Source organism: Bombus pyrosoma, linkage group LG4 (genome assembly GCF_014825855.1).
Source record: "Bombus pyrosoma isolate SC7728 linkage group LG4, ASM1482585v1, whole genome shotgun sequence".
Taxonomy (NCBI): domain Eukaryota; kingdom Metazoa; phylum Arthropoda; class Insecta; order Hymenoptera; family Apidae; genus Bombus; species Bombus pyrosoma.
Genome location: NC_057773.1, coordinates 5,866,679 through 5,894,291, shown reverse-complemented (window position 1 = coordinate 5,894,291; position 27,613 = coordinate 5,866,679). Strand labels below are relative to the sequence as shown.

Genomic DNA, 27,613 nt, shown 5'->3' with positions numbered 1-27,613 from the left:
CACGCTATTGAGAACCATTGATCATTTTGTCAAATTATAGATATGAATGAAAGGATATGCATGCATTTGCTAAACTAAGCTACATCTACAATTCGTACCAATTTAGAAAAGTCAAACTAACGAACTAATTTTAGTTTTAAATAAAAATTTCTCTCTAATTTATAAATCTAATTGATAAATTCTAAAAAATTCATTAACGTCCAAATGAAATAGAAATGAAATAGTAATAAAGCAATTTTTTCTTTAATGCTAATATCTACCAACGAGCTAGTAATGCTAATGTCTATACTAATGACTTCCTATAAAATTTTCTAATATCACGAATAAAATAAAATACAATCATTAAATTCTTTTCTTAACAATAATAACAATGAAAACAATAAGATTAGCTGAATATAATAGATCTTTTGATATTCAACAATGTATTAGCGCATATTTATTCCATCGTTGAACAAGTTTTTTTTAAATATCTCGCTGTATACAAGATATTAGTCATATAAGTAAATGTTTTTAGTATCATGTCTATTACAATCGCTCTCATCTACACCTATACCTCAAGCATAAGGTGCAAGTCGTGCGAAGAAGTAACAGCCTTTCCGGACACGGATATCAAAGCGCAGAAAATCAATATGAGAGGCGAAGTCGGTTCGCAATCGCGGTATGATCACGTATTCTTGCTCAGAAAATAGTATCGTAAAATCAGTACTGCTAATCAGTAGCATTCACTATCTCTTAACGATTACTTATGCATAAGCAATCTCAATACATGGATTAGCCAATTTCCAAAAGTATTCAGAAAAACATTTGTTGAAGCTAAGTAGGAAGCTATGGATCAGTTGTTCGATCATCGACGCCTGGAGAGGGTGTTTAGGACATGCGCAGCATAGCTCGAAAACATTAAGGGATGGCCGTACCATCGACGGTTCATTATCATTGCGCCCTTCGCATCAAGTCGAACAACAGTGCTCGAGACATTAGTGGTTAAAACTCCACGCACGCGAAGAGAACGTAAGTGTGAAACAGAATCATCCCCTTTCTTCGTAAACGACCGTAAATTCGGGAGCATGCGCGTTCGACATTAGACAGGGGTTGTTGTAGTCAGGGAGGGGCTCTCTTCACCAGAATGACTCAGAATATGCATTCCGGAAAGTACATCTTCGAGTGATTTTTAAGAAGTGACATGCATATACGACTACTATATAATCGTACAGTGATATTCTCTTGGAATTCTACACGATGTCATAATTCGTGGCAGTGTTAAGTGTTACGTGGATCGACTGTCAGCTGTCCCTTCACCATGAACGTGAGTACTTTAGGCCGCCTCTAATATCGACTCGTTTTCTAGCACCGAAGAATGTGGGCGTATGTTTCTCTATTCTCCGGTTAATATACACCTTGTGCATGTATTAACATAATCAGAAGTAGGAATGCAGTGACGTTTATCTAGTAAATGAAATAGAATCGAGAAATTCTTGTTAGTTGTCTCCTTATTTTAGTAAATTCCTAATTGTAAGACATAGTTGAACCTAATACGTCATTGACCTCTGTTACACATAAAATCGATGTGAAGGTTACTCTAATCAAGAAGCTTTTCGTCTTGCACTGTGTTTTGTGCAAATATACCGATCAATACGCTGTATCTGAAAAATATACCCAATTATTGATACCTACTCCACAAATCTTTAGTTTGTTATATTCAATTATTCCGACATTTCGAAATATTTACCAAAACTTGCTTAGTATTTATAAATTTTTTTTAAACAAATACAATTGAAGATCTCCTCAAAAATTATCTTTTACTAGCATTAATAAATTCGCTTTTGTAAAAGTTAAAGCAATGATAATTTTGCAAAGTACGATATGTATAATAGATTACAGTTATCATTTTTACCATTTGTTGGCACGATTTTGTATATGAAATTAGAGATACGGGCGATAATGATCAATTTACGAAGCTCAAGTAGCTGAAGATAATTGTAACAGGAGTGATTCATCCGTTTCTCATTTAGGCACGAACTCTTATTAGGATCCAGTGACCTTGTTCCCCGGAGTACTCGGCCTTTTTTGTTTGCTTGCGTCGGAAAAATGCTCGCAGCCTCCTATATATCGTGTTCTTCTTGCTAATTACAATCTGCCGCCTTTATTCACTCGTTGAGATTTATATGGATATACCATGTATCCTCTAGAGAAAAGGAAAGAGTAGAACAAAGCCATGTGGGTTGTAGAAAGAAAAACGTGTTTCGGAATTGCAAAAGAATGCCCACATATCTGATAATTTTATCATCTATGTTTTTTTATCTAATCTCTGATTGAAATATACGAATTTTGTTATCAATATAATATCTCTTTTCTATCACTGAAACAATAATGAAAAAATAGTATTAACATAATAAATTTAAACAAATTGCTAGTTGAAAAAGAATTATAATATAAGTATAAAAATTTGCTTAAATGATGCAACTGTTGTTAGCTTACAGAGACAAATTCATAATATGCAATTTGATAACAATTAAGGTAGATCGTTCCATAATACATAATGATTATAAAACAGAAAAACGAGAAGTATTCTTCTCTTGACAATATTTATCTTAGTTCTCAAGTTAAGAAAAGGAGAATGCATTGCAATCTTTCCAAGGTACTGCTTCGCTGCATTTGTGAAGGTTCAAAAATAGTATCGTATTTTATAACTTGCTACTTATGAAATAACTTAAGAATACAGGTTTCTTGTCTCAACCCTTCAGTTCAAATTCAATAGTGTTGAAGAAGTGAAAGATTATTTAACCATTAAGAACTTAAAGAACTTAAGAACTCAATAAAACCACGCCGTGCTTACTTCCGTCGATAATATGTCACTATATTTTAAATATCAAAGGTAATATTGAATTTGACGAAAACTCAGTCAACCCTAAATGTCATTATATTTCAATCTGGAAAAGTTTCTAACATGGTAACACGATACAATAAAGAAGAACAGTTGTCCTTCATTTTTTTAACATTACGTATATTGGCAATACGTCGGCAAACAGGATTAATAATGTGACCATATTTTTCAGGCCTTGGCGACGGGTATTGTCTGCGGCAACGGAGAACGCGTTGGTAAGTTCAGTTTATACTATACATTTTCGTAATTTATGCTTCTGTCAACCCATATCAAATGTAGATCAATCTATGAAAATCAAATACATTGTATTCTCATGATAATTGATGTTTAATTATTGAACGGTGGATATTTATGCAAATTTATGAATTATAATTATAATTATAATTAAAAAGATAGAATCTAGATAGAAAACTGCTTTACTCTCGATAAAATTTGTATATTTTGTATATTTTGCGATTATATACATTCTAATCATCTATGCATCTACCGCAGTTTACTAATTATTTTTAAATTCAAATATACCTATTATCTTTCCAAAAAGATGATTGGAAAATAATTCTATTTTGTGATTTTCGTGAGAATTCGGGCATATCTAAACTGATATTTACTCCGTTTTAATTCATTTATATACTTTATTGAACATGTTCATTGCGCATACGCATTAAGGATAGCAAAACATGAATATTTCTTTGTCATTGATATATAAAGGGTGGTAGTTTCTTTTTCAATGCCTTATTGTTCTCATAAGTATCTAGAAGTGACTGCATTATGGTGTACTGGCCTATAGTACTACATACAAAGAAAAGCTTGTAATGCGATCGGCACAAACGTGATTATTTTCGTCCTCCTGTTTATTTCTACATTTCTTTAATTCTTTCTATCTTGATCAATTTTCTATTGATCTTCTATTGTATTTCGCGAACTGGAATTGATTGCTTTACTATTATTAAAACCTTAAAGGTGATTGTGTGGTAACTCATACAAAATAATCAATAACTTGAAAATTACTCAATTCTGTATTCACGATCTTTAAATTATATTGAACTCTCTCAATTTTATGTATATATTAATACAGATATTGAATACATAATTTCCTTGCATTTTGTTTCATCGGAAAATGTATTATATTCATGAAAGAGCTTATCAATTTGTTAAATTGTTTATATTTAGATATCTTAGCACCTAAATCTCAGAGCTAACATTATGGTACTTATGTATACGAATTAATAATTCTTTTTGAAAATATCATTTATATTTACCTATAACAGAAATAAAATAAAAATAAATGCTACATAGAAATTTGTATTTTTTCATAAATAAAACCGTATTCAATCCAAAAAGTTTCACGTTCTATCTAATTGAAAAGCTCCTTTAAGCTATTTTTAACGTTTATTCTGCAAGTCGATTTTTCGTAACAGCAGTTCAAGCGCTGACTCAAATTTGAACTGGTGATCAACTGATATACATCGAATTTTTTTATTCTACAAAGACACAAAAAAAATAAATTTTGAAAAATTTTAACAATTAATAAGATTTAAACTGAAAATATGAAAAAGCCGTAAATTATGTCAAGCTCTAATTTGATCGTACATTGTTTCCCTATTAGCGTAATCTAACCTCTCGCCGTGAACCTATCGATAAAAATTAACTGAAGACGAAATCAACTTGCGTTTGCTACGAACTTCGATATGAAACACCTCGTATGCATTCAATGAGCCGGCAGTGGAGAGCTGCTCTCTATTCTGGCCGAGGCAAAGCGGGTATTTATTAATAGAGATTAAACTCCGCGTCGTGTCGTGCCGTGTGCAAACGCTCTCCCGCGCAGGACACACGCTGTTAGAGCAGTCTGACTCAGACAGCGGTCCAGAAACTGATTCCGCCAAAATAAACGTGGAAAAATTGTGTTGCCCATCGATCACAATCTGTGTCCGTCGTTTCAGATCGAATTAAACCTATCTGTTATCTGAAAACAAGCAAACGTGTGTTTGTGTCCAGTGCCGTTTTATAAACAGCAGTTTTGGAAAAATTTATACATGTGATGGTGTATTTGGTGATTAGCGAATAAACAAACTATTTTGGAAAGAGTGAATTCGTGAGAATCATGTGAGCATCCGGTGTAAGGATGTCATTTTTGTACTTGCGTGTTTCTTGTGTAATACGTTCATGAGAACTCTTTTACGAGGAACTACAGGTTCGCCCTCTTTTGCTAGAGTATTGCACGGAACGTATGACTTGCGGAAGATGGTCTTTCCGTTTTTGAATGTCCCATACAATTAGTGTTTAAGTTCATGAAGATCATTTAGGTTCATTTAGAGAGGGATACTTAACCTAACAGTAGCGTCCGTAGTCCTTCATGATTCTAGGGAATTTTCTATATTAATAAATATAAATAGTGATTTATTTTATATGGCCATCTCTACTCTCAATAAAATCCTCGTACTTACATATAAGTTAGGTAAGTATGGCAAAAAATATAGGCTATATTTTGAACAGTAAAAAGTTTAAGACAAGGCACGAAAGACTCCAGTGTGACTCTAGTTTCTAAAATGAGAAGTTTATTTGACATGACAAAAGATGTGAGGAAACTATTTCCGCAGCAGGCATATACATTAGTCCTATATTTAACGATGTCGCATTTGATTAAAATATTTTATGCAATTTGAATTTGACAAGGGTCAAATAGATAGAAGACAATTTCAACTAAATATTTGAAAGTATCGCAATAAATTTTGTGAGCATTTTTTATGTAGTTTAAACTAGTCAATGTCAGATCGAACTGAAGAGAATTCAACATACCATATGATAAAACATACAATAAGCATAGACTATTGTTGTTAATTCTGATTTACTAGGTCGTCATTCCTACATACTTTATCGTAGAAATTTATGCAGTGTATATAATGCAACGATAGGTTCGTCGAGCGCATACTTACTATAATGAACGTTTATTTATCTACATTTAGCCTGCATTCGTTTACTATGACACCGGCGAGGTTAATCGTTCGACATTATCGATAAACTATCAGCGTATAAACAAATTGTATGCTCTTTACTCTCATTGAATACATACACATCTCATCAAATATAATTGATAAATAATTGCTACTTTTTTAAATTCACTACTTCGAATTTGAAGTTCATATTAGACTGAAGAAAATTTAGGATAATGTATTATCGATAGGTTCTTTTCAGCAACTTAAAAAATCTATGCATTTTATGCATTATAATAAGCAATTTCGCTGAGTCAGTTACTCCAATAATCTTCAGACGATCAGTGTAACTCAACATTTCAACAATTTTTATCTTTCGCTCATATTTCAAAGCTTTAATCGGTCCGACGAACCCTCGTTATCTTAACGTTCGATTAACTCGGAACAATTGGTTCACCACTTGTTGCAATTTAGGCAGTTGAACGCGTCTACTGACGTAACAACTATTATTACTATTGTCTTCTAGAATATTAGACCGATGCCAAAACTACATATGTTTCGCAAATTTTTTTAATCTTCCGTACCTTTGTTTAAACTATATATCTCTCTATTTCTATATCTAATATATCTCTTTATTTTGATACCCAGATGTGGTTTTTGTCAAATTCCATGAGTCATCTTGATAGGCACGCCTCTTTGATATGTTACTTTAATGACTGCAAATACTAAAGAAATTCTAAACTTTTTACTGTTTAGAATGCAGTTCATAACTTTTTACTATTCCTAAATTATAACTATCAGTACGAAAATCCTGTAGGAAATATGACAATATAACTTTATTAAACGGGCAAAAGAATATAAACCAAAATTTGGTCGAAACAGGATATGCTGATATATTCTACATTACTGTCTTTTGCTTATAATTTTAATAATAATATAAGTCAATTTCAGTTCTTTCCTCCTCTTGTATCTGAGATTCTAATAGAATATACGTATACTTGATCTTACATTGTATTTTAAATATTATACCTTGTAATATTGTAAATGCTACTATGTAAAACTAATAATTCTGACTTATACTTTTTTATCCACTAGAGATGAAATAAATCACTAGTTATTTATTTATTATAATTAGTTTACCTAGTCCTTTCGGATTTGAGCCAACTTCCGTTTTTGCATTATATTAAATTCTTTAATTCTTTGGTTCTTCCTAAAATCTACATTTCATTTCACGTACATCAATCCATAAAATATAAAATTTTAAACAATCATATATATCTTATAACAAATAATAATATCTTATTTAAAACTTGTAAGAATAAGGTTATGGAATTATGATTATAGTTAGTTTTTACCTATTAGTTATTTATTAATATAAAGAATTTTTCTGGACCACGAAAGACATCGGTGTGCCATTACAAGATTAATCTACTTACAATATTTGAAACGCCATTTTGTTTCGTGTGTTTAGTAAGAATTAGAAATCAAGTTTGTCTCGTTTTGTTTAGTCTTAAAATGTAAACAAAGATTTCGTTTGACAAGTAATTCAAAATACATAAGACTTAACAATTGTAATATGTATCTCTTTTTCGTAGTAGAAATCAGTGTAAAGTGTTTGATACTTGAATTCTTCAAGATTCGTGCAGTTGCACACTCTTCGCGCATGGACGTCGCGTTTATCTGGCAGTAAAACCGGAAACGTGGGTTCAACTACGACGATATGCCTGTTCATTGTTCGCGATGTAAACGTAGAAACGAAGTGGTGTGCTATAAACAAAGGCATCTTTGAAAGGTGTCATCGGCTCGAACAGAGACGTGTAATCGACTGTGTTTTACGCGTGCATATTTTGTTCATCAAAGTGCAAATATCTTTCATATAGGAAAGCGACGGAAGACCGTAGAGTGTCGCAGGAGTTGTTCCCATTCGTGATGTAACTTTGAAGTGATAAATGTACATACATATGTGTACCGTCTATGGTGGAATAATGAAAAGTGAACATTTTAAAAAGATGAACAAAAAAGCTTCGATATACTCGCATCTGAACAATTAATAAACCTTTGTGTAAATATTATCTATTTGTTAGATTATTAAAACGCGTGTGTCTTGGATCGAGTTTCTCTCGAGAATCTTCGTGAAACACTTTTAACTGGTTACCCAATGAGAAAGCGTTACTACTATGTTGTAACGTGATAGAACAATAAAAACGCTGAATATTGACAAATGATGATAGTGCTTTTGTTGTGCGTCATCATGAAAATAGCAGAGTTCTCTGTGGGTCGTATGAGTCCACCATTCCAAGCGCCTGCACGACCGCCACATCTCTACTATGGCAAACCAAGGAAGGAACGAAAGTATTACCGACGACTTAATGAAAAATGCAATTGCCTATTTTATAATCGTAAGAATATAGAAAATCAATTATACATTATATGTAACATATTTTTAGTTCATGTTTAGGTGTTAGTATCTGAATATACTGTCAACAACGATGATTAAGCTTATAAATACGAATTTTGTTAATGAGTGGAACAGCTCATTTGATAAAGTAGTAATCTAGTATGTATGTAATAGAAAAATTTAGGTTCGAGTCCCAAATTTTTTCTTCGTATAAAATCCATATATGATTTTGATCTTTTTGCTTCTGTTTCATGTTTGGTCAGCTGAATTATCATTAACCTTGCTGTTTTCCTCGCTTCTTCATTACGTTTGCATCTCTTCAGATATCTTACTTTTTTTGAAATACTTCATTTACAGAAAGCATGGAATATACAAAAAGTAGTAAACTTATGTTGAAATTATTTTATTATCCAAGGCTGCGCGTATTAACAGTCACTAGTAAATAGCTATTGTTCAATATGATAGAATAATAACATCAATTCAGACACACAGTTTGAAGAATTGCATTTCCATACAAGATATGTAATTAAAACATATATGCTACTGTTAAGTTCTCTGGAAAAGTTAAAGAAATGTCTTCTAATGTAAAATTCTCCCACGGCTACATATGTAAGAAATGACGCCTTGTTCCACTATTTCGGGTAGCGTATTCGGTGTAGGAGTATTTTACATGTGTGCACAGGCAAAAATAATTGTACGATATCCGAAACGTTTAAGTATATATGAATGCGCAACATGATCGTATGGTGATTCATAATATATGCGTATCACAATTTCATTTGATTTAAGATCATTAAAAATTTCTTCTTATTTTTTTAAAACAAACCCAAATAGTAAGAAATAATGTTCCTAGATTTTAAAGAAACATTGCAACTAGTACGGATATGAATTCGAATATGAAAAAATGCCGAATAAAGTACAGAAAAAGAATTTTGTTAAATTAGAATAGATTTGTTGGATTTATTTGGTCATGAAAAAATTGCAAATGGAAACCAAGCCAAGTGAATTCAGTCTCTTTGGCAAAAAGATCGTGGGATTAAGTTTCATCAGTTCATGCGAAAATTTTCGTCGAGTCGCGAAGTTTGCCTCTTGAATTTCTTCCCTCGCTTCTTCTGCGATTTGCTAAAATTATCCAGTACCTTCGACACTGGCGAACGAAGTACCATGAAAGATTTTTCCTCAGACGTGTAAAACCGCAACTAACACTTGATATTAAGACTTTGTATACATATGCACAACCTTCGACAGGTTTAACTATCTAATACCATATCAATCGCATTTACTCAATTTAATAATATTTAAGTTGCATCTTGAAATAAAATTAGCTAAAGCTTCGCAAAAATGCGAAAAACAAATTACTTAGCAATGTCAAGTTTTTGTATTGCTGAAACATTTTAGTAGGTTACTCTTCGTGGTATTAACCTAGCAAGAGATAAGCAGTAAAATAATGCGACTTTAATACATGAGAGAAGAAAGAAACATAAAAATTAAGCAAGAAACAATAATATTTTTGTAACTTAGACCGATATGTCGAGGGTATTTTCTTGCATACAGGTTTTCCTTGTCTACCAAAGAGGTTGTATAAAAATATTTCTTAAGTTGAAAATTTTTTTCATCTATAGTTTTTAGAACAGGTGTCAGTTTGACGTAATTTATGATAATTCTATAAATAATTCAATTTCACTAAACTTCATACAATCATAAAAGCTAAGTAAATTAGCAAAACTCAACACTCAATGAAGAAAAGTGGAATTCAATAATGTAAATTGACTAAAAAGGATTATAAATGAAATATTATGTTATTCCTAACATAATAGTTAAATTAGCTGAGAATTACAAAAATATATATGCTATGAAAATTTATCTATAGAATATGAATTGAAATATCAACACAAAGATTTTATTAGCATATCCGAGTGAATTAAAGTAGAATTTTAAGCAATGATTCTATGGAAGAATGTAGAAAGAATCTTTTACTCAAATGTGAATGTTTCCGATAAGCGACAAAAGAAATCTAGCGTATCGTATCGTAGCCTTAATTCAGGCGTGTTGTATCCGATTTCCTTTTGCCCACCCTTTACGCTGGATTGGTAATGCTCATGCGCCGCATGAGCAATCGTATTCCATAGTCCATAGGCGCAGTTGAAATGAATTCCTAAGTCCTATGAGTGACGGGCGGATTGTCGCCATATGGTCGTGAGCATGAGTGTTTTCGGATAACATTTATCAAATGTAAATATTTTCTGTAGAACAAAAAACCTAAGCGACCGTGGCGATGCGATGGAAAAGAATTATTCGAGGTACGATTTGGAACTCGTATTCAAAACAACCTTTCTCTTTTTCTTCTCATTATACTATATCAATGCATTATTTTAGTCTGTCTATGAAGATGAATTGAAGATTCTTGAAAACGTGTATGGCTATTCATTGAGTTGTTAACTATAGTCGTTAACTATGAATGACAGTGAACTATGAACTATCTTACTATATCTAGTTTGCGATGTTTATAACTTTGTCTATTATTGTGTCGCCCACATATGTATCTGATACTAAATATAGAAGTAAATCTAACATGTACATACATATAATAAAGTTAAGTCACGTAGGATATTTATACTTTTACTTAATGTTTTTAATTACTTTCATCACATTGCATGGTGTGGTATGAAATATTATGTTAACAATCAATTTATGTACGAAATTCATGCTTTTTAATCATATTTAACAAATAATAAGCATCTCTATAGAATATTATCCAATTATTAATTTTGATGTTTCGGTAATTCCTAAACAAGTTATTTGTTATGTGCCTAATACCTAGTAATAAACATTTACATTTGAATTTCGAAATGATTCGAACATTTCTACTATGTACTGTGAACATGATTCGATGTTTAAAGTTCTTGAAAGCCTTGATGGGTTTCATAATCTTCAAAAAAGTCTATCTTATATTTTATATGTTATGTATCTTATATAAAATATTGAAGATCGAATATACTATGAAAGATCATATATGAGATATTAAATGCCTCCAAGATTTAAGAAATTCAATATCTATATATCAAGATTTAAGATTCAATCGTCAAGTTTTTCAAAAATATCGAATTATGTTCGAAGAGATTCTAATTTTTTGTCATACGTGGATATTCAAAGCGATTCAAATCATTTCGAAGCACATCGCTATCTACGCCGTGCATGTTTCTCTCACAGCATCATCGATTTCCCAAACTAAAATTAATACATTGCGGTCGATTAATTAATTATTTATTACGAGACAACTAACCTTAAAGCACGCCCTCTTAACTGTCTCGATGACGCGCAGCCTTGATCATCTCCGATACGGGACACGAGCGCATTTACTCAAATGCGTCCGCCATAACCTTAGCCTGACGTCATTGGCTGACACTTCTTTATCTATCGTGAACATTCCACGGTGCACGAAGAGAAACTCCTGACATGTTTATCAGTGCATCGTTGATAACTTTATCAATAATGTCGGAGTAAGTGATCTACCGTGGTGCTCCAGAAATGTAATTCGTTACCATTACCGTGATACTACGACTATGTGAGCGTTACATTAACAAAGAATGGTTATCATGTACCATTATCTTTCTTGTAATAATGTAATAACACCGAAGCCACGTTCAGTTTCATACGCTCAATCCTTATTTTCCTACATGATTTGTGTGACACGCGGAATACAACGTTATAAAGGTTTGACAGACTTGGGAGCCTGTCATGAGCTGTAATCAGAGTATAAACAATGTAAATACATTAATTATGATCAATCCACGTAACTTTTAGTAGCAGAAATCGTTGCGTTATGCGTGATTTTCAATGTTATATTGGTGAAAAAAAGAAACATGTTTAACAAACCACAAAAGCACTTTGTCTATGCAAGATATGGTCTGTTTTTCATGGTTTTTTAACTATTGTATAATTTAATGATTGCTTACTGATGATGCATAATGTATTTTAGGTGCAGGCAAAGGGGCTGCAATGATGGAAGATCCACAAACACCAGGATCTGATTGTAACTCCAATCCTGCAACAGATTCTATTCAACATGATTTAATTAGCTCTGAATTTGTGCAGGACAATGTGGAGTATCAATGGTTCATTGATTATGGGTAAGATTTTAGTAACAGTTATAATACATTTATATATTGTAGACATATATATTTATATTTATATAAAATGCTAGCTACAGAGATGGAGGGCTTCATGTTCATCCAAGCGTATTGTCCTCACTCTCTGCTTCATATTCTCGAGAAGATCTGGGCTATTATGATGACCTTGCCCGTAATCTGGATGCTAATTTGGCAGAAATTGATATGGAAAGCTTTCGTACAGCAGATATCCATACTCTGCTTACAGCATTGCCTGTCATGTGCACAGATCCAGTTCAGCATTCAGAGGTAAGCAAAATTCATTATTATGTATGTTATTCATTTTATACAATCTTTTATTTATATTGTAATATAAGTTATATAATCTAATTATCAGAAACAATTATTTTCATTGTGGATAGTTTGCAAGCAAATATATTATATAAATCTTTCTTGATATTATAAGAACTAATGTATTTTAGTCTTATTAACATTGATAAACTGAGGTATCTTTCGGTAAATGTTATTTTTTTAATTTATAAATGGTTCTTAATAGTGGTTTTTGGTTATAACATTTTAAGATATTTCCTGTTTCTTCATTGTTGTTGTAAATAATATTCTAAAAGTATTCTATATCTTCATTATCATGGCAGTTTAACTATCAAAGGGAACGATATGCCAGTATATCTGGATCTGTTATGGAAAAACTTGACATCGGTTCATCAATCAGCCCTCATACCAGCAGCCAGGTATGATAATGGCTGAAAATGTTGAATTCCTTTTACTGATGTTTTTTTAATACTGAAGATAATATAAAAACATCTATATTGACATGAATTTTGCTTGACATGAAAATAAAACTTGATTTGCTTGCAATTCCTCTGCATGATTAATAAAAGAAATAATTATAAACTGATTTGATTATGTAACAACTATAGGAAATAAAAAGTATTAAAATTAATAAATCCAATTCTCAAATTTAAACAGTGCATGAAAATGAACTGTGCTAGTTTGCAAAATGCATGAAATTATTTAGGAATGTGTAGAATCTACTCTAAAATCACTCTTTGTATTAAAGGGAGAAGATTCCGCCTGTTCAACAACAGATACAATTTCCATATGCAAATCATCATTACTCTTCTCTCCTCTGAAAGAGACACCCATACTACCACCAGGGGGTAGCTATAGCGTCGACTCTCTGGACTGTGAGGATATGCTACTAACATGCCAGACAAATAATAAAGAGAACTATACTATTGCTTTTGAGGGTAGTATTACAATGTATTCAGATGGTTCGCAAGATTTTGATAATCAAGGTATAAAAGTAAATGCTTTAAAATATGTATAGGTAATGTATAAATTAATTCTGTTAACTTTCTTTTTATAGAAAAACAGCAAAAAGCTTATGAAACTGTAGAACCATATTATAATAGAAATGCGGATTTGAAAAATGTATTAGACTTATCAATGGCATGTTCTGATTCTAAAATATATACAACATGGAGCAATTTGAAACATTCTTCTATGAATAAAATTATAACCCGTCATCCGTCAGGCAATAATAATACAATACCGGAATTTTCACATGGTGTGGAAAATATCATATCTGTAACAAACAAGAGAAGTCAAAGTTTGCCAGATCTTACTCAGGCTACACAATTCCATCTCAATATGCCTCTCAATTTTTCTGTAAGTTTTAAATACATATTATATTCAAATTCTAAAGAAAATATTTCATAATATAACTTTTTTGAATATTTTTGAAATAGGTTGATTCTGCAGAATCAAATAATCACGTACAACAATTACATAGTTCAGGATCTGTAATGAGTCGGTCTATAAACGAAGAAAGTTCTGATAATGGGGAACATAATTCAACAGGAAAGAAATTGCAAAATTTAAGTCTTGTAAAATTATTTATGAAACAAAAAAGTATGAGTGCTGAAGGAATGAGTCTTACATTGGATCAATCTGACTCTGCTAGTGATAATGGATGGCCTACAAACAATAGTGCTAGTGATAGTGGTACTAATACAAATACGCAAATACAACGGCAAAATATAAATAATATCCCTAAACGTCAAGTTCCAGAAAGTGATTTTTCTATTAATTGGGTTAAAAGTGATCAACATAACAATCAAGAAACAGAAAATCAGAAAGACAGTTTTAACGACATTCCAAAATATACATCAACGATAAGTGAACAAAAGGATGAAATGATATCATCCGCATCTATAGAAGAGCTATCAGAGAACATGTCTAAATCAGATCTAACACACGATAATAATGCCGACCAAAATGACATTAATGTTATTCCTAACGTTTTCGAACATCAGCGAAAAACTGCATGGGTCAAATCATTAGAAAAGAAATATCCAATTTGCAAAACGACAGGTATTCAAGCAATAGCTGAGACAGAGGATAATTCAGTTCAAACATCACTAGTATATATACCACCTGTAAAAGAAAAAGAAAATCCATCTTTACGAGAAACGATTGTTAATAAAAAACCAGTTTATGTTGTATATCCGAATTACGCTTTACCGGACTTATCGTTTCTCAACATTAAAGATACAAAGCTAGATTGTGTAACTTTAAAGCCGCAATGTTTTGGAAAAAATAGAGTTAGCTGGAAACATACTGGTAGATCTGGTAGACCATTCTCATGTAATGATATAGACACGTTACGTCAACGTGGATTTTCACATGTTAAAGACTGGGAGTCGTTAACATTCCTTTTGCCTACTGAGTACAAGAAAATTTTGCACGATGTACCAGAAGTTTCGAGGCATATCAATATTCACGAAGAAACGAAGAAGCCTCTATTTTGTTTATCCCCTCCAATGCGTCATAAAACTCGTACTATAAGCGAAATCATACCAAATAATTCATCCTCTACTAGTAGTACCGCGACACAACCATCCTCCGGATATCGAGGATCTTCTACAATATTAACTGATTCTTCAACAAATCAACAAACGTTAAATAATGCAACCAATCCATTGTATCTTTACCGTTATGATAGTATTAGTTCTGAGGCCAGTTTAGTAAGTAATGATAAAAAGATTCATAGGCAAATTAGTAAGACAAAAACAGCCTGTCCATCTTTTCCAAAACGATCGATTTCTTTACCACATGGAGATCGTGAATCCGAATTTTCTAGCGGTAAAGTGCCACCAAGACCACCTTTACCCAGAAGTATTTTAAGAAAAAGTAAGGTTCCTGCAAGTAAGAGATATAGCATGTTCGAAATGGGAGATGTAGAAGAAATAGAGGATCAATCACCTGAAACAAATAAAAGAATGTCTTTACAAGAACCATATTATATGAATAATGATTTACAATTAGCATGTCGTGGTCGAGTCGCTGATCCAGAAAAAGATGTCGATGAGACGGAAGAAAGATATCACACAGAAAGAGTAAATGAAATAGCTAATACCGGAGACTTAGAGACTGAAAATTCTGAAAATAGCGAAGACGACGTAAAACAACTGGAAGAATTTCTGAAGCGCAGCGGTTTCTCGTCACAAAGTAGTGATGGAGATACTGAAGATCCCGATGTTAAATTAAGATCGTATGTAAGAAAGTTTTTAGCTCTCAGGATGAATAAAGATGTTACCAAAGCTACTGATATGATAGAATCACAGAAAAAGACTGTCAGTTTTGCCGTAAACCAAAGGAAAAAGTATTTAGACAATAAGGTGATTTTACTCGACTTTTGTATTATTATTATTTGTGTTAAATTTCGTACGTGCTTAACTTTTGAAAAATATTTTAGGGTAACTTAAACGTTACTACAAATGAACAAAGTAAAGATATTGTATTCACAGATGAAAGAAGAGCAATGAGTCCAGATAATAAATTGGATTTAGATGAAAAGAGAAGTAAATATATTACTAATAATTTTAACATAATTTTAATTTTTACGATACAATATAATAAATTATGAATACATGTAAATTTCCAGAAATGATATTATCCGTAAATAAAGCGGTAGATTTGTTACTGAAATATTGGAACACTGAATCAATCCATAGTAGACAAAATTACAATGATAAAAATGAATGTGCTCAAATCTGTGTTAGCAACTTATGTCCAGCTTTGTATGCCATCATGTCAGATGGGTTGAAATCACATTTAAATTCAACATTTGGACCAATAACAAATAGTGTTTGGCAAGTGGTTGAAGCATCTTCTCAACAAGGTCCAGTTACTAAAACATTGAATGAATTAGTGCAAAAAATTAATGGTGAAGATGTTATTACTGAGGGAATGCTAAAGTTTCATGCATTTGTATTTGGTTTATTAAAGTAAGTTAATATTGCAATATAAAAAAATCACATTATTTCATATACATGTATTATGATTATATTATAATCGAATTATAAACTTTACAGTTTAAGAGCTTTGGACGCATGGTTTGCATATTTATGTACAAGGGAATCCATCTTAAGGAAACATTATAATAATAACAGCTTATTTGTAGCAGCTTTGGCCAATGCAAGTGCACGAGAAGTTGTGGATGCTCTCTTACATATTTTAAATCCTCTTGCGTTTTGCCCATTTCAGCTTGACCTTTTATATCAATATCGTCAACTTCATAATAGTTTCGGCAGTTTAAATAATCATACAATAAACGTTAGTATTATCGAATAATTTACAATATTTGTTTTGTTAAAATTTTTATCACCAAGAATAATATCAAAGCTATATTACTATATTTCACAGGCTGTAAACTTTAGAAATGTCGACCTTGCTGCAAACGAACATCATTTTGATAAAACGGATACATGTGCAATAGTTTCTAGTCCCAGAAAAGTACGCCCACGATCGTGCGTTGCTTATACAAACTACGATGACAAGCCTGGTGGTATAAATAAGTCAGATATGGAAACTGTTAAAAAACGCTTAAGTAATCCTATAGGTTCGAAAATATTTCGTGCTCTCGATAAACTGGCTTCCGAAGATTCCGAAGATTATACTGATAGTTTAGAACATTCACCATTGAATAGAGCATCGAATAGACAACCTATATCGAGAAAATCTCATAGTCCAGAAAATAAAATAGATGATGAAGACAATATATCCGGAGAAGAGAAATTTAGGAAACTCCAAGAAAAATGGGAATTAATGGTTGGAAAAGAAGATGCAAAGATTCAACCACCGATATCATCACCATTGTCACCCACAAGAACGCCTACCAGTGTAGGAAAATCTAAAATACCTAGGCTTCTTACTTCTCCGGTAAAACAATCAAATACAACAACAGGACCTGTTAAAAGCACAAAATCTCCCATTTCGGGAATTCCATCGTTGAAAAAACCGGTCATGTTATCAACGACGAAAACTACTCCAAAAAAGCCAGTAGAAGTAAGGAACAAAGATGCAACAAAGCGTACTAGTAGAGTGGATCAGGAAATTGTAGGAGCAACAAGAACTCATTTAACACGACCTAGTTCGCTACCGTACAAGTCTTACGGGGTAATGTCTAAGGATAAACATTTAGTATCTCCTCAAAGACGAGCAGCGTCTACGTCTTTACCACGGCCAACTACTACTAGTACCACAAGAAACCATCCTACAAAAAAGCCACTTAAGTAAGTAAAGGAAAAGTGGATACGCTCAATGCGTTGTTAAGTGTATCAAATCCATTGAATTTTTAATTATCAAAAGTTATATTTTTTATTTTTATTATTTTGCATTTTATTAATTCTTGTACAATTTTATCATATTATTTATAATCTTTACTATATTGATTCATTATACTCGTTATTTTATTTCAAGTTTAGTGCTTAATCTTTGGTTGTCCTTTCTGTTTCCTTTTTATAGATTAGTAAAATAACAGATCGCGCATCTCAATTCCAGAGAGGTTCGCACACTCACGCATAGAATGCCATCAGATAATGGGCATCTTGCATTTGCGGAAGGAGAGAAACTGAAAGTAATTCTAGAGGTAGATAGTAAGTGGTTGTTATGTGCCAGAGGTGATCGAAAAGGTCTGGTTCCGCGGATGTGTGTGTATAACATTCAGACTTAGCCCCAATAAATATCAGTAAACAGAGAAATAATTTAAGTGGAACAAAGATATAAGACTTTAATGTTATGAAGATATTCGATGAAATGAAGAAGAAATGTGTACAGTGTATTAAAGGAGAGGCATAGAATTGTTTTTAAATTATGATATAGTAATTGTTATTACTCATAATTGTTTGAAGCTTCATTTATATCGGATTGCGATAGTATTATCTCAGTCATACTGTCATTGATGAGAAAATAGGTATCACTAGTCATAGGCTTTCAAACCAGATTATATTTAATTAATTGAACATACACCTATTTATAACCAGAATGTACATATATACAGTAAAATATGATAATAATGATGATAAAGACGATAATGACATGTAATAACTTACAATAATTATGAATGTAACTGTGATCATAGTGTATAGGTAAGTTTATTAATGCGACTGTGCGATAACGTTGAATTTTATTTTTAATCTTCTAACTTATATTTTAGTCTTATCTATTCCGTACATCGCACGATTAACAGATATCTCGTTTAGTTTTATCTGGTGTATAAATTATTACATCGCGTGCTTGTGGTTCGCAACAATCACATTTTTTTACTTGCTTCATGTATTCTTTAGTATGCTGAAGCATACAATATAATCAAATAAAATCTAAAATTGTAATTGTATCCCTGTATATTTCCTCCATACATCAGTATATTCCCTGTAAGGCATCTTATTTATTTAGAATATGAAGGTAGTGTAAATAAACGAATAAATATAAATAATAAATATAGTGTATAAATTAAAAGAAATATTGCTCTGCATTGTCTAAAAATATAAATTCTTTAAAACTCTTAAATACCTTCTGAATTATTTTAAATTATGTTACCTATTTATGCAAATTAAACAGATTTGGTACAATTAAAGGTATCTGAGAAAAAGAAAATTAGGGCTTAAAATAAGCGGCAAACAAAAAAAACATGTTACTAAATATATGTTTATAAATAAACTCTTCATATTTATTAGATATGCTTTTTAAATGTGTTCCTGCTTTTTGCAAACTTTGGTAAACCAATTTTAATTATCTCACTTATCAAAATGTTTATTTTGCGTGCTTTTAACTATGCAATTATATTATATGTTACATTATCGACAAAATAAACAGTTGTAATGGTATGACAAATGGTAATTCGTTTTCGGTCCTAACACATTAATAACGCTATTTTATTACAAACGAAGGGGATGTTATCTACATATTTAGATATTAAAAAATTTTATATTTTATATTATCTTTCCAAGCACCGCTTTTTTTATTCCCTCTTCTATAATGTTAATGTCTACGATCGATACCATGATCGTTTCAGATGAGGAACTTTATCTGCAACCAACACTTCTTTGCATACAATTTTATGGAAATGATTATTTCTGTTAGAATTGATACATTTCATCTGTTACTTCGTTCGTTTGAAATAACATTTTCTTGTATATTCTTATTGTATAAAAAATTTGTCAGGCCAATGTTACAAAAATCTGTTACTACATAATATAATTTTGAAAACAGTTACATCCAATGTGCATAGGAACATTCTATTGCTATGAGTCACATTATACTTAAATTATAAGTAAGAAATTACCTTTTTCTTTAATGGTCTTATTTCTAAAAATTACATTTCACTAAATCCTATTTACAGATCTCCTATTTTAGACTGAATGCAGATATAAAATATGTCTGATTAGGCTATTTATAATACAATGCAATTCAAACAAAAGATATATAATCAAACAAAGTTTACCAAAAAATGTATTACACAATGAATTACTCGAAATTGTATATCAGTAGTAACAACAATGCCAAAAGTAGACAATATGATTAAATTACACATCTACATATATCACGTATGATATGAAACAAATTATGGTATCGGAAGTATTTTGATACTTTAATACTAAATATTACAAAAAATGTTCATCATATTTACAAATATGATTTTATCAGATATTTTATATCTCACGAGACAAAGAAACTTTGTCATTGGACTAATGTGTGAGTATATAACTAAATGGTAAAATTAATATCTTCTAAATAAAAATTTCCTTTCTGGAGTATATTTTTTCAGTTATGTTTCATGACATTTTTAGTAGTTTTATATGGGATTAGATAACAAAATTCAAAAGTATGATGTAACCAAATAGCAAAAAAGTAATTTAAATGACAAAATATTAAGAATAAATCTCTTAATTTATATTGGCGACATCAATAAGAATTACTATAGTCTTAGAAGTCAGAAATTATAATATTGATTTACATTAATATACAATATATTATATGTGACTGGAATGCCATTGCGGTACTGTCAATATTAAAACCTAACTTCTTTATATATTCATGGGATATGATTCAATAAAAGATAAGCAATGTAACGTGATACGTTGTATGCATGTCTATGATTTGTGTATCTATTTATATACAATGTGTTTCAAAACATTACCTCACCATTGCACTCTTTTAAAATCAATATATGCTGAACAGCATAAAATTGCAAACATTCTTCTTTTTCTCCTTATTGTAGATAACTGTTCTATTCATAATTCAGTCTTATAAGAATAGACCGATTTCTCTGTCAAATGCACTGTTTCCTAACTTTTTACATGAAGATATTGTTGAATTATGTAATTACATAACAATTAGCAATGATGAGATTATAACATTCCTATTACACAATTTTTACAAATAAAATTCGCAGCATATACAGCATATATGAAATAAAAAATTTCTTCATAAATGCAGTCACCTGCTTTTCGATATGTAAAAGTCCAAAAATTTGTTAAATTCTAGATAGTGTTGTAATTAACCCATAATTGATTTCCATATATGAGATTGTGTGATAAATAATTGTGTACTAACTGCTAAATAAACTATGATTTATTTGATAAATCAACATTACTATAATTATATTGCATTGTAAAGATGGATATTATACATAAAGTTTTTGCTTTTAGAATTAGAAAATAATAAAATAAAATAAAATTTAATAAAATAGTATATAATCAATTACAGGTTAATTTCTCATTTATAACATTGCATGTTAAAGATTAATAGGTACATGTTACCGATTTCAGTATCTTACTTAACTACAAATTAATATACAAAGATGAAGCTATAGTGTGTGCATATATTATCCTTTTGGCACTGCTAAAGTCCAACATCAGAGATAAAACAACCTACCGATTCTCTACTTGCTCTGAGAAATTATAATTGTGAATTATGGAAAATATCTAAAATTCAGTTAGGCCTTATTTATTGTTACAATACTTAAATTTTATACTGATTATCACAGCTTGTGTAATGCAATTATCCAATCTTGATCATATCAACTTTTATTAAGTTTAAAAATTTGGCTATTCACAAAATAAAATACCATTATAACATAAATTTGATTTGTAATGGAACCTTGCTTTCTTTAACTAACTTTTTTAACTAAAATAAATCAGAGCAAGTAAAAGAAATCATTTGTTTAGAATTGATAAATTCAAATCACTATTTAAATAATACAGTATCGTCCGAAACGTGCATCTTGAATAACCATCGTTTTCTTAAAAACAATTCTATATTGTCGCTCTTAGACCACTATTACGGAATTATTAGTGAACAAATAAATTAAATATTTTCACGACCGTTTTAAAGATTATCCAGTCTCGTTATACAGTCTTCAATAAAATTGGAAGAAATTATAATATAAAACTTATAATATGAAAAACAACATTGTGTGTATCTGTGTGTGAAAACTGAATCTAGTGAAAATATTTTTTAGTTAGACAATATATGCCATAGAAAAATTGTACACATCGTAGAAAATTGGTTCATACAAAATGCTCCGTTTCATTTAATAATTTCAACATATAAATAACACATACATATATATAAAATTATGTATTCAAGACTTCTCTTACATAACCACTGTGAACACACTGGATGCAAGATTTATTTCAAAGCTAGATCATGTATATAATAATTAGACATCACTTTTCTCAAGAAAACTGTGTGCTGCTATAATGAAATCATTATACTTAAAAGTAAAATACATAAGGAAGACTTTTACTAGGCTTAATAAAATTTAATCCATGAGCAGTATGCAGTATTAATTTTGATTGTTTAATATAGTTTTATAATGTACATTTTATATACTTCGAATTAATAAGAAAATTATTAAATTTAATAAATAAAATATATATCATTATGTATTTACGCGGTGTGCTTTTAATAAATTTTTCTTCATTTCTTACATTATATTATATATTATTTAAAATTAAAAGAGATCATGGAAAAAATCTTATTTTGCGAAATAAATTAGTCACCTTAAATATTATACTCTTTAAAATGCAAAATAATTATAATAGTCATCTACTTCGTGCAGAAGTTCTAATAAATTCCTCATGGCTTCCAATCAGTTAAGTTAACTGTTTCTACCAGGTACTTTGTATAAAATTGTTGAGTTATCTTTGTAACAATTCACATATGATAAGACTTTACAGATAAAAATTATGCATTGAATATCATCTTGGCTAGTGTTTAATTCATTTTGTTATCTCCGACCTATTACTGCGCGATTGCTAATATCAATGAGGAATACAACTGCATAAACAAACAAAAAGATATTAATAGTATGTATTTTATCATTAGATACAATAACTTGGAACTCATTTCGGCAAAAACTAAAGGATAAGAATATCAACATTTATGTTTATCATTAATACTGTACATATAAAGAAGTATTTCTAATTGCATTGTAATTTTTACTTAAATGAGATTTATAAGTGAAATGTAAATTTAGCAATGAAGTTTTTGTTTCTCATCGTAGATCCCTAGTTTTACATATACAATACGAATGAAGAATTGATTCAATTGATTCCAAATTTTTATATAAAATAGTTACTAATATTTAATAAACTATATTAATTATAAAATTTTAGTGATATATATATATGTCGGGTTGGCGTTATGATTAGGGTTGGGGTTAAGGGCGTGAAACGAATCTTCGTTATAGTTAGACTTTGTCGTTATGCAATAGAGAAGATATTAACTAGTGCAAATATGATTATTACAGATATCGACAAGTAACCGTGGTAATTAGATACTCGAGACGCTAGTGACAATGATTCTAGATTCGATAACGAATCCACGATCAACGGGATAGCTCTTTACTAAACGTAGAATACTTTGAAGCACAAATACGTTTGCTGGGACGCTCGGTATATACTGCTCGATGTGTAACTTTCCAAGGCGATCGCACGAATAATAGACTAATGAAAATTTTCCTCTCTTTACGATTGCGTTCGTTTGTTATATACTGGTTAGAAGCATCGAGAAAGTTCCAATCGCCGTTGCTAGGCAGTTTCTGCTTGGAGTTTGATTATTAATACAACGTGTGTCCCATTATATTGACACCTCCGAGGCAAAACGTCCATCCCGTGACCATGGCTACGTTCGGCGACCAGTTGTGTCACCTCGAACCCAATCCCACTATCACAAATCTCGAACAAATACAATTGGATTGAATGACAATTGTTTAATTACGGTTATAGTAGAATCTAGATTGCAATATTACGGGATTTTCCCACAGTACCAAACAGGGGAGGCTCCAGTATCCTTCCATCTCCGACATATATATATATACGTGAATGATTTATATACAAGTAATCCAAAGATGAGTACTACATTGAGACAATAATTACATTTAATAAATAACGATTATTTAAAAAAGTTATCTTCGTAAAAATATTTCTACTTGATACTGTAGTATCTAATTAACAAAAACAATTTTATTCGCAATGATGTACGTTACTTTAAAACATTAAGACTTATTTTAATTTAAAACAAAAGAAAAAAACCAATAAAAAGATAAAAAATAATCATTACAAAATAGCATGCAATATTTTAACATTCCTCATTGATGTATGCATAAAATTATGATACAGAAAACTGTTGTGCAATTTAACTAAAACTATAATACATGTAGATTAACTACATACTAGATTCCTTAGTGGTAATAGTCTCGTTGGTATTATCAACTCGTATCAACGTTGACGAATTTAAAACAAGCGTCCTACTCAATGTGGCAACCCTTTCCATTACACAAGAAGCTGAAAGACGTGCTTCGGCGTCATGATCCCAGCACTCTTCCATTGTATCACAAATTGATTGCAGTCCCTTAAAAAGGAAAAATCAGTTGCTTACAACATTATGTACTAAAATTTACTTACAGGATGTTTACGCCATGTTTCTAAAATGATTGGCCTTTCTTTTTTATGCACAACACTTTCTTGCATATCTTCCAAAGTGGGATGAAGACCTACTTCATCCTCAAATGGTAATCTATATTCCCCAATTGGTCCCTGAAACAAATAGACATAACACAACTTAGTAATCAATAATACAATAATTAATGAATCAATATATATGTAAATAAGAATTTACATCTTGTACAGTGCATCGCGAAGCTAACTCCCAGAGCACCAGACCACAGGCATACATATCGATTCGTAAAAATGAATCTCTTGTAAAATTAATTGCTCCTTCCAAAACTTCTGGAGCCATATATCTTCTTGTTCCAACCTTCAAATGACAAAAAATATGTTGAACTTTACATGTTATAATAAATGTATGCATATGAGATATACATACCTGTCCATGAGTATCTCCACAAGGTTTCCCAGGATGAAATATCAATGCTAAACCAAAATCTGCTATACAAGCACTCATATCAGCTTTAAGCAAAACATTTTTTGACTTAAAATCTCTATGAGCCACAGCAGGTTTGTATCCATCCGCTTTATTGGCTGGAATTTCTTCATGCAAGTGCATCAAACCCCTAATAAATTAAGATTTTCATTACAAAAGAAGATTATTTGAAATATTCCTTAAACTCATACTAAAACATTACCTTGCCATAGATTCTGCTATTCTACACATCTCAGGCCATGTAACAACATTTGCCTTTAAATAATCACATAGTGAACCTTTTTCATGGTATGCAGTGATTAACCAGAATTCAGCTTGTAAATTATCACCTCTTTTTTCAACACCTATGAAACGTAATATATCTTCATGATCCATGTGGGCAAGTTTGAAAATTTCTTGTTCAGTTTGCCATGATTGCTTATCTTGTATTGGAAATACTTTAACAGCAACAATCTCATTTTTCAATTGTGCTTTCCATACAGCTCCAAAACGACCACGAGCTTTTATTTCAAGCAATTGTATCGGCCGCAATCCCAAATTAGGAGATGGTTGCGGCAGTGGCAGAGGCTCTAGTGTTGGTACCTACAAAAATCATTTTATGTAATATACATACAATAAGGATAGTTTATAATTTAGTACGTAAACAAAAGATTTATAACATTAAGTAATTAAGAGATCTGTACATATGCCTTCCAAACCTCGTTGAAATATCCCGACTTCCGACGTCGGTAACACCAATATAACAATGACAATATAATAGCAAGTAGTAGAATAGGTATCGATATTGACAAAACAAGTATTATTATTTGTTGCTCTGTGTTTGGAACAGGTTCTGATTCTGGAACATAATTATGTATATATATATAATCATATAATGTTTCAATTAATATCATATATTATTTAAAATGTGTATCCACCATGAAAAACAGATGGTTGAATAGGTTTAGAAGAAGAAGTTGGATGTGGATCCCATGTGAAATTCTGATTGCACATGTTACCATCACAACAACAGAAAAATAATTCCTTTTTTCTTTCTGCACTGTTTTCAATACAATGTGGCCTATCATAGCAATCATTACTATCCAAAAAACATCCCTGAAAATTCAGTTAAGGATAAAACAAACAATTGCAAAAAAACTAGTAAAAAATATAACTATACATATATGTCTTATATTTACCTTTAATTTAATTATAGATTTCTTAGTAACATTGTCAATTTTCCAAAGCACATAACAGTGATTTCTTTTGCCAGGATCATGTGGCCCACATTCTTCTCTTCCCGAGCATTCCTGCTGGGATTCTGCACACATTGTTTCGTTATAAAATTCACAAACTGATGAACCCTTGACATCATGTCCTAACGTAAATCCTAAAAATTAAAAATTTTTTCATACATTTTTAACATTGAAAGAAAACTAATAATTTGTATAATGGTGTCAAAAATTGACAGTTGCAGAAACACTAATAATGTTATGTAGATTTAATCAAAAAAAAGGAACATTACTCATAATTGCAAAAAATTTATGTTATTTTCTTATACCTAAATACAGCTTTACTCTTTTATTTGTTTCAGAAATATATAATAAATAAATGTCTAGTTGATTTCATATTATTATATTCAATTAAAGTCTCCTGTTAGAGGTTGTACTAAGAAACAAAAGGAAATGAAAAGTTTGAACTGGATACTTGTCATTCGATTAAATGCATATATGATAATAAACTACGTTCATAAACATAAAACATATGTATAATATCGGTCCATAAAAGCGCATAAAATTTAATAACAGTTCGAAATGCATTCGGTGAAAGGAAATAGTATTATGAACGCTGGAAAATCTCACGTCAGTTGGTATTTTAACTCGCAGATGCAACTGTCAAACGAAAGATAATGGGAACAAGCAATTACCTAACAATCCTAGGATGAGATATGGCAGTATCGTCGCATATAAGGACATCGTGAATAGATCGTAAAAAGCATACCAGAAATTTTAAAAGTCTAGACGCACGGTGTTCACGACCGTGGCTAAAGCGCCGGACTTTGGTGCGCAAGGTCCGGGATTCGCGCTTAGCCGTCACATCTGGGTTATTTCTACGTAATCCACACCATCGTGCATGTCTCTTTCTCAAATATGACTTTCTACGGCACCATCTTTCCCGTATAAGTACGTCGAAACCGTAACAAATTAAAAAAAGAAAAATAAAGAAATTGAGTCTATTAGCTATTAAGCAAATTGTAGTAATTCATCCACCAACACATCTCTCTTCCTCTCCTCTCCCACGTTTATATCGGAACGCACACACCATGGATTTATGTCATATTTTGACCACTAGAACATTTCGATTTTAGTCACTTTCGAGTTATTACATTTAGCTTCAAGAATGAGCAAGCAAATTTTTTAGTTTTGAATACACCTTAGATGCAATATAAAAATTGGTAAAAATCAACTAAGATTAAGGAGTTGCAAAGCTACATGCCAGATGCACCGTAGATTAATCATGAACTAATGGACTGCAATAGAACTACCACGCTGATAAAAAGTTG

At 31.1% G+C, this 27,613-nt stretch overlaps 2 protein-coding genes across 15 annotated transcripts; one reads left to right on the top strand and one right to left on the bottom strand.

Moving 5' to 3' along the window:
• Positions 1 to 921: 921 nt before the first annotated feature.
• LOC122567046 lies at positions 922 to 19,018 on the top strand. 12 transcript variants are annotated; one of them, XM_043725124.1, is made up of 13 exons: positions 922 to 1,303; positions 3,054 to 3,096; positions 12,189 to 12,339; positions 12,414 to 12,627; positions 12,972 to 13,067; positions 13,397 to 13,634; positions 13,706 to 14,007; positions 14,088 to 16,019; positions 16,097 to 16,202; positions 16,286 to 16,628; positions 16,716 to 16,956; positions 17,047 to 17,915; positions 18,184 to 19,018. In XM_043725124.1, the coding sequence occupies exons 1-13, from the start codon at positions 1,298 to 1,300 to the stop codon at positions 18,353 to 18,355; spliced, it is 4,713 nt and encodes a 1,570-aa protein (XP_043581059.1). In that variant the 5' UTR covers positions 922 to 1,297; the 3' UTR covers positions 18,356 to 19,018. The 12 variants fall into 12 exon arrangements, with proteins under 12 accessions (XP_043581059.1, XP_043581056.1, XP_043581057.1 ...); XM_043725121.1 differs by lacking the exons at positions 922 to 1,303; positions 3,054 to 3,096 and adding exons at positions 4,568 to 4,984; positions 7,407 to 8,210; XM_043725122.1 differs by lacking the exons at positions 922 to 1,303; positions 3,054 to 3,096 and adding exons at positions 4,568 to 5,072; positions 7,692 to 8,210.
• LOC122567049 (activin receptor type-2B) lies at positions 18,609 to 27,568 on the bottom strand. 3 transcript variants are annotated; one of them, XM_043725132.1, is made up of 10 exons: positions 26,978 to 27,568; positions 26,250 to 26,440; positions 25,989 to 26,166; positions 25,755 to 25,909; positions 25,274 to 25,653; positions 25,015 to 25,201; positions 24,808 to 24,945; positions 24,594 to 24,725; positions 24,363 to 24,540; positions 18,609 to 19,053 (listed from the first exon to the last, which is right to left on the bottom strand). In XM_043725132.1, the coding sequence occupies exons 1-10, from the start codon at positions 27,024 to 27,026 to the stop codon at positions 18,965 to 18,967; spliced, it is 1,677 nt and encodes a 558-aa protein (XP_043581067.1). In that variant the 5' UTR covers positions 27,027 to 27,568; the 3' UTR covers positions 18,609 to 18,964. The 3 variants fall into 3 exon arrangements, with proteins under 3 accessions (XP_043581067.1, XP_043581068.1, XP_043581069.1); XM_043725133.1 differs by having other exon boundaries at positions 25,770 to 25,909; XM_043725134.1 differs by lacking the exon at positions 18,609 to 19,053 and having other exon boundaries at positions 23,825 to 24,540.
• Between the last annotated feature and the right edge of the window lie 45 nt (positions 27,569 to 27,613).

What these genes read in the sequence shown, in the direction of transcription:
- LOC122567046 (XM_043725121.1), top strand. Translation starts at nt 8,033, where the DNA reads ATGATGATAGTGCTTTTGTTGTGCGTCATCATGAAAATAGCAGAGTTC. An exon ending in ATCCAGTTCAGCATTCAGAG is followed by an intron (nt 12,628 to 12,971) that starts GTAAGCAAAATT and finishes TTATCATGGCAG; the next exon opens with TTTAACTATCAAAGGGAACG. An exon ending in ATATGCCTCTCAATTTTTCT is followed by an intron (nt 14,008 to 14,087) that starts GTAAGTTTTAAA and finishes TTTTTGAAATAG; the next exon opens with GTTGATTCTGCAGAATCAAA.
- LOC122567049 (XM_043725132.1), bottom strand. Translation starts at nt 27,026, where the DNA reads ATGTCCTTATATGCGACGATACTGCCATATCTCATCCTAGGATTGTTA. An exon ending in TCAACCATCTGTTTTTCATG is followed by an intron (nt 25,910 to 25,988) that starts GTGGATACACAT and finishes ATTATGTTCCAG; the next exon opens with AATCAGAACCTGTTCCAAAC. An exon ending in CGCGATGCACTGTACAAGAT is followed by an intron (nt 24,726 to 24,807) that starts GTAAATTCTTAT and finishes TATTTGTTTCAG; the next exon opens with GGACCAATTGGGGAATATAG.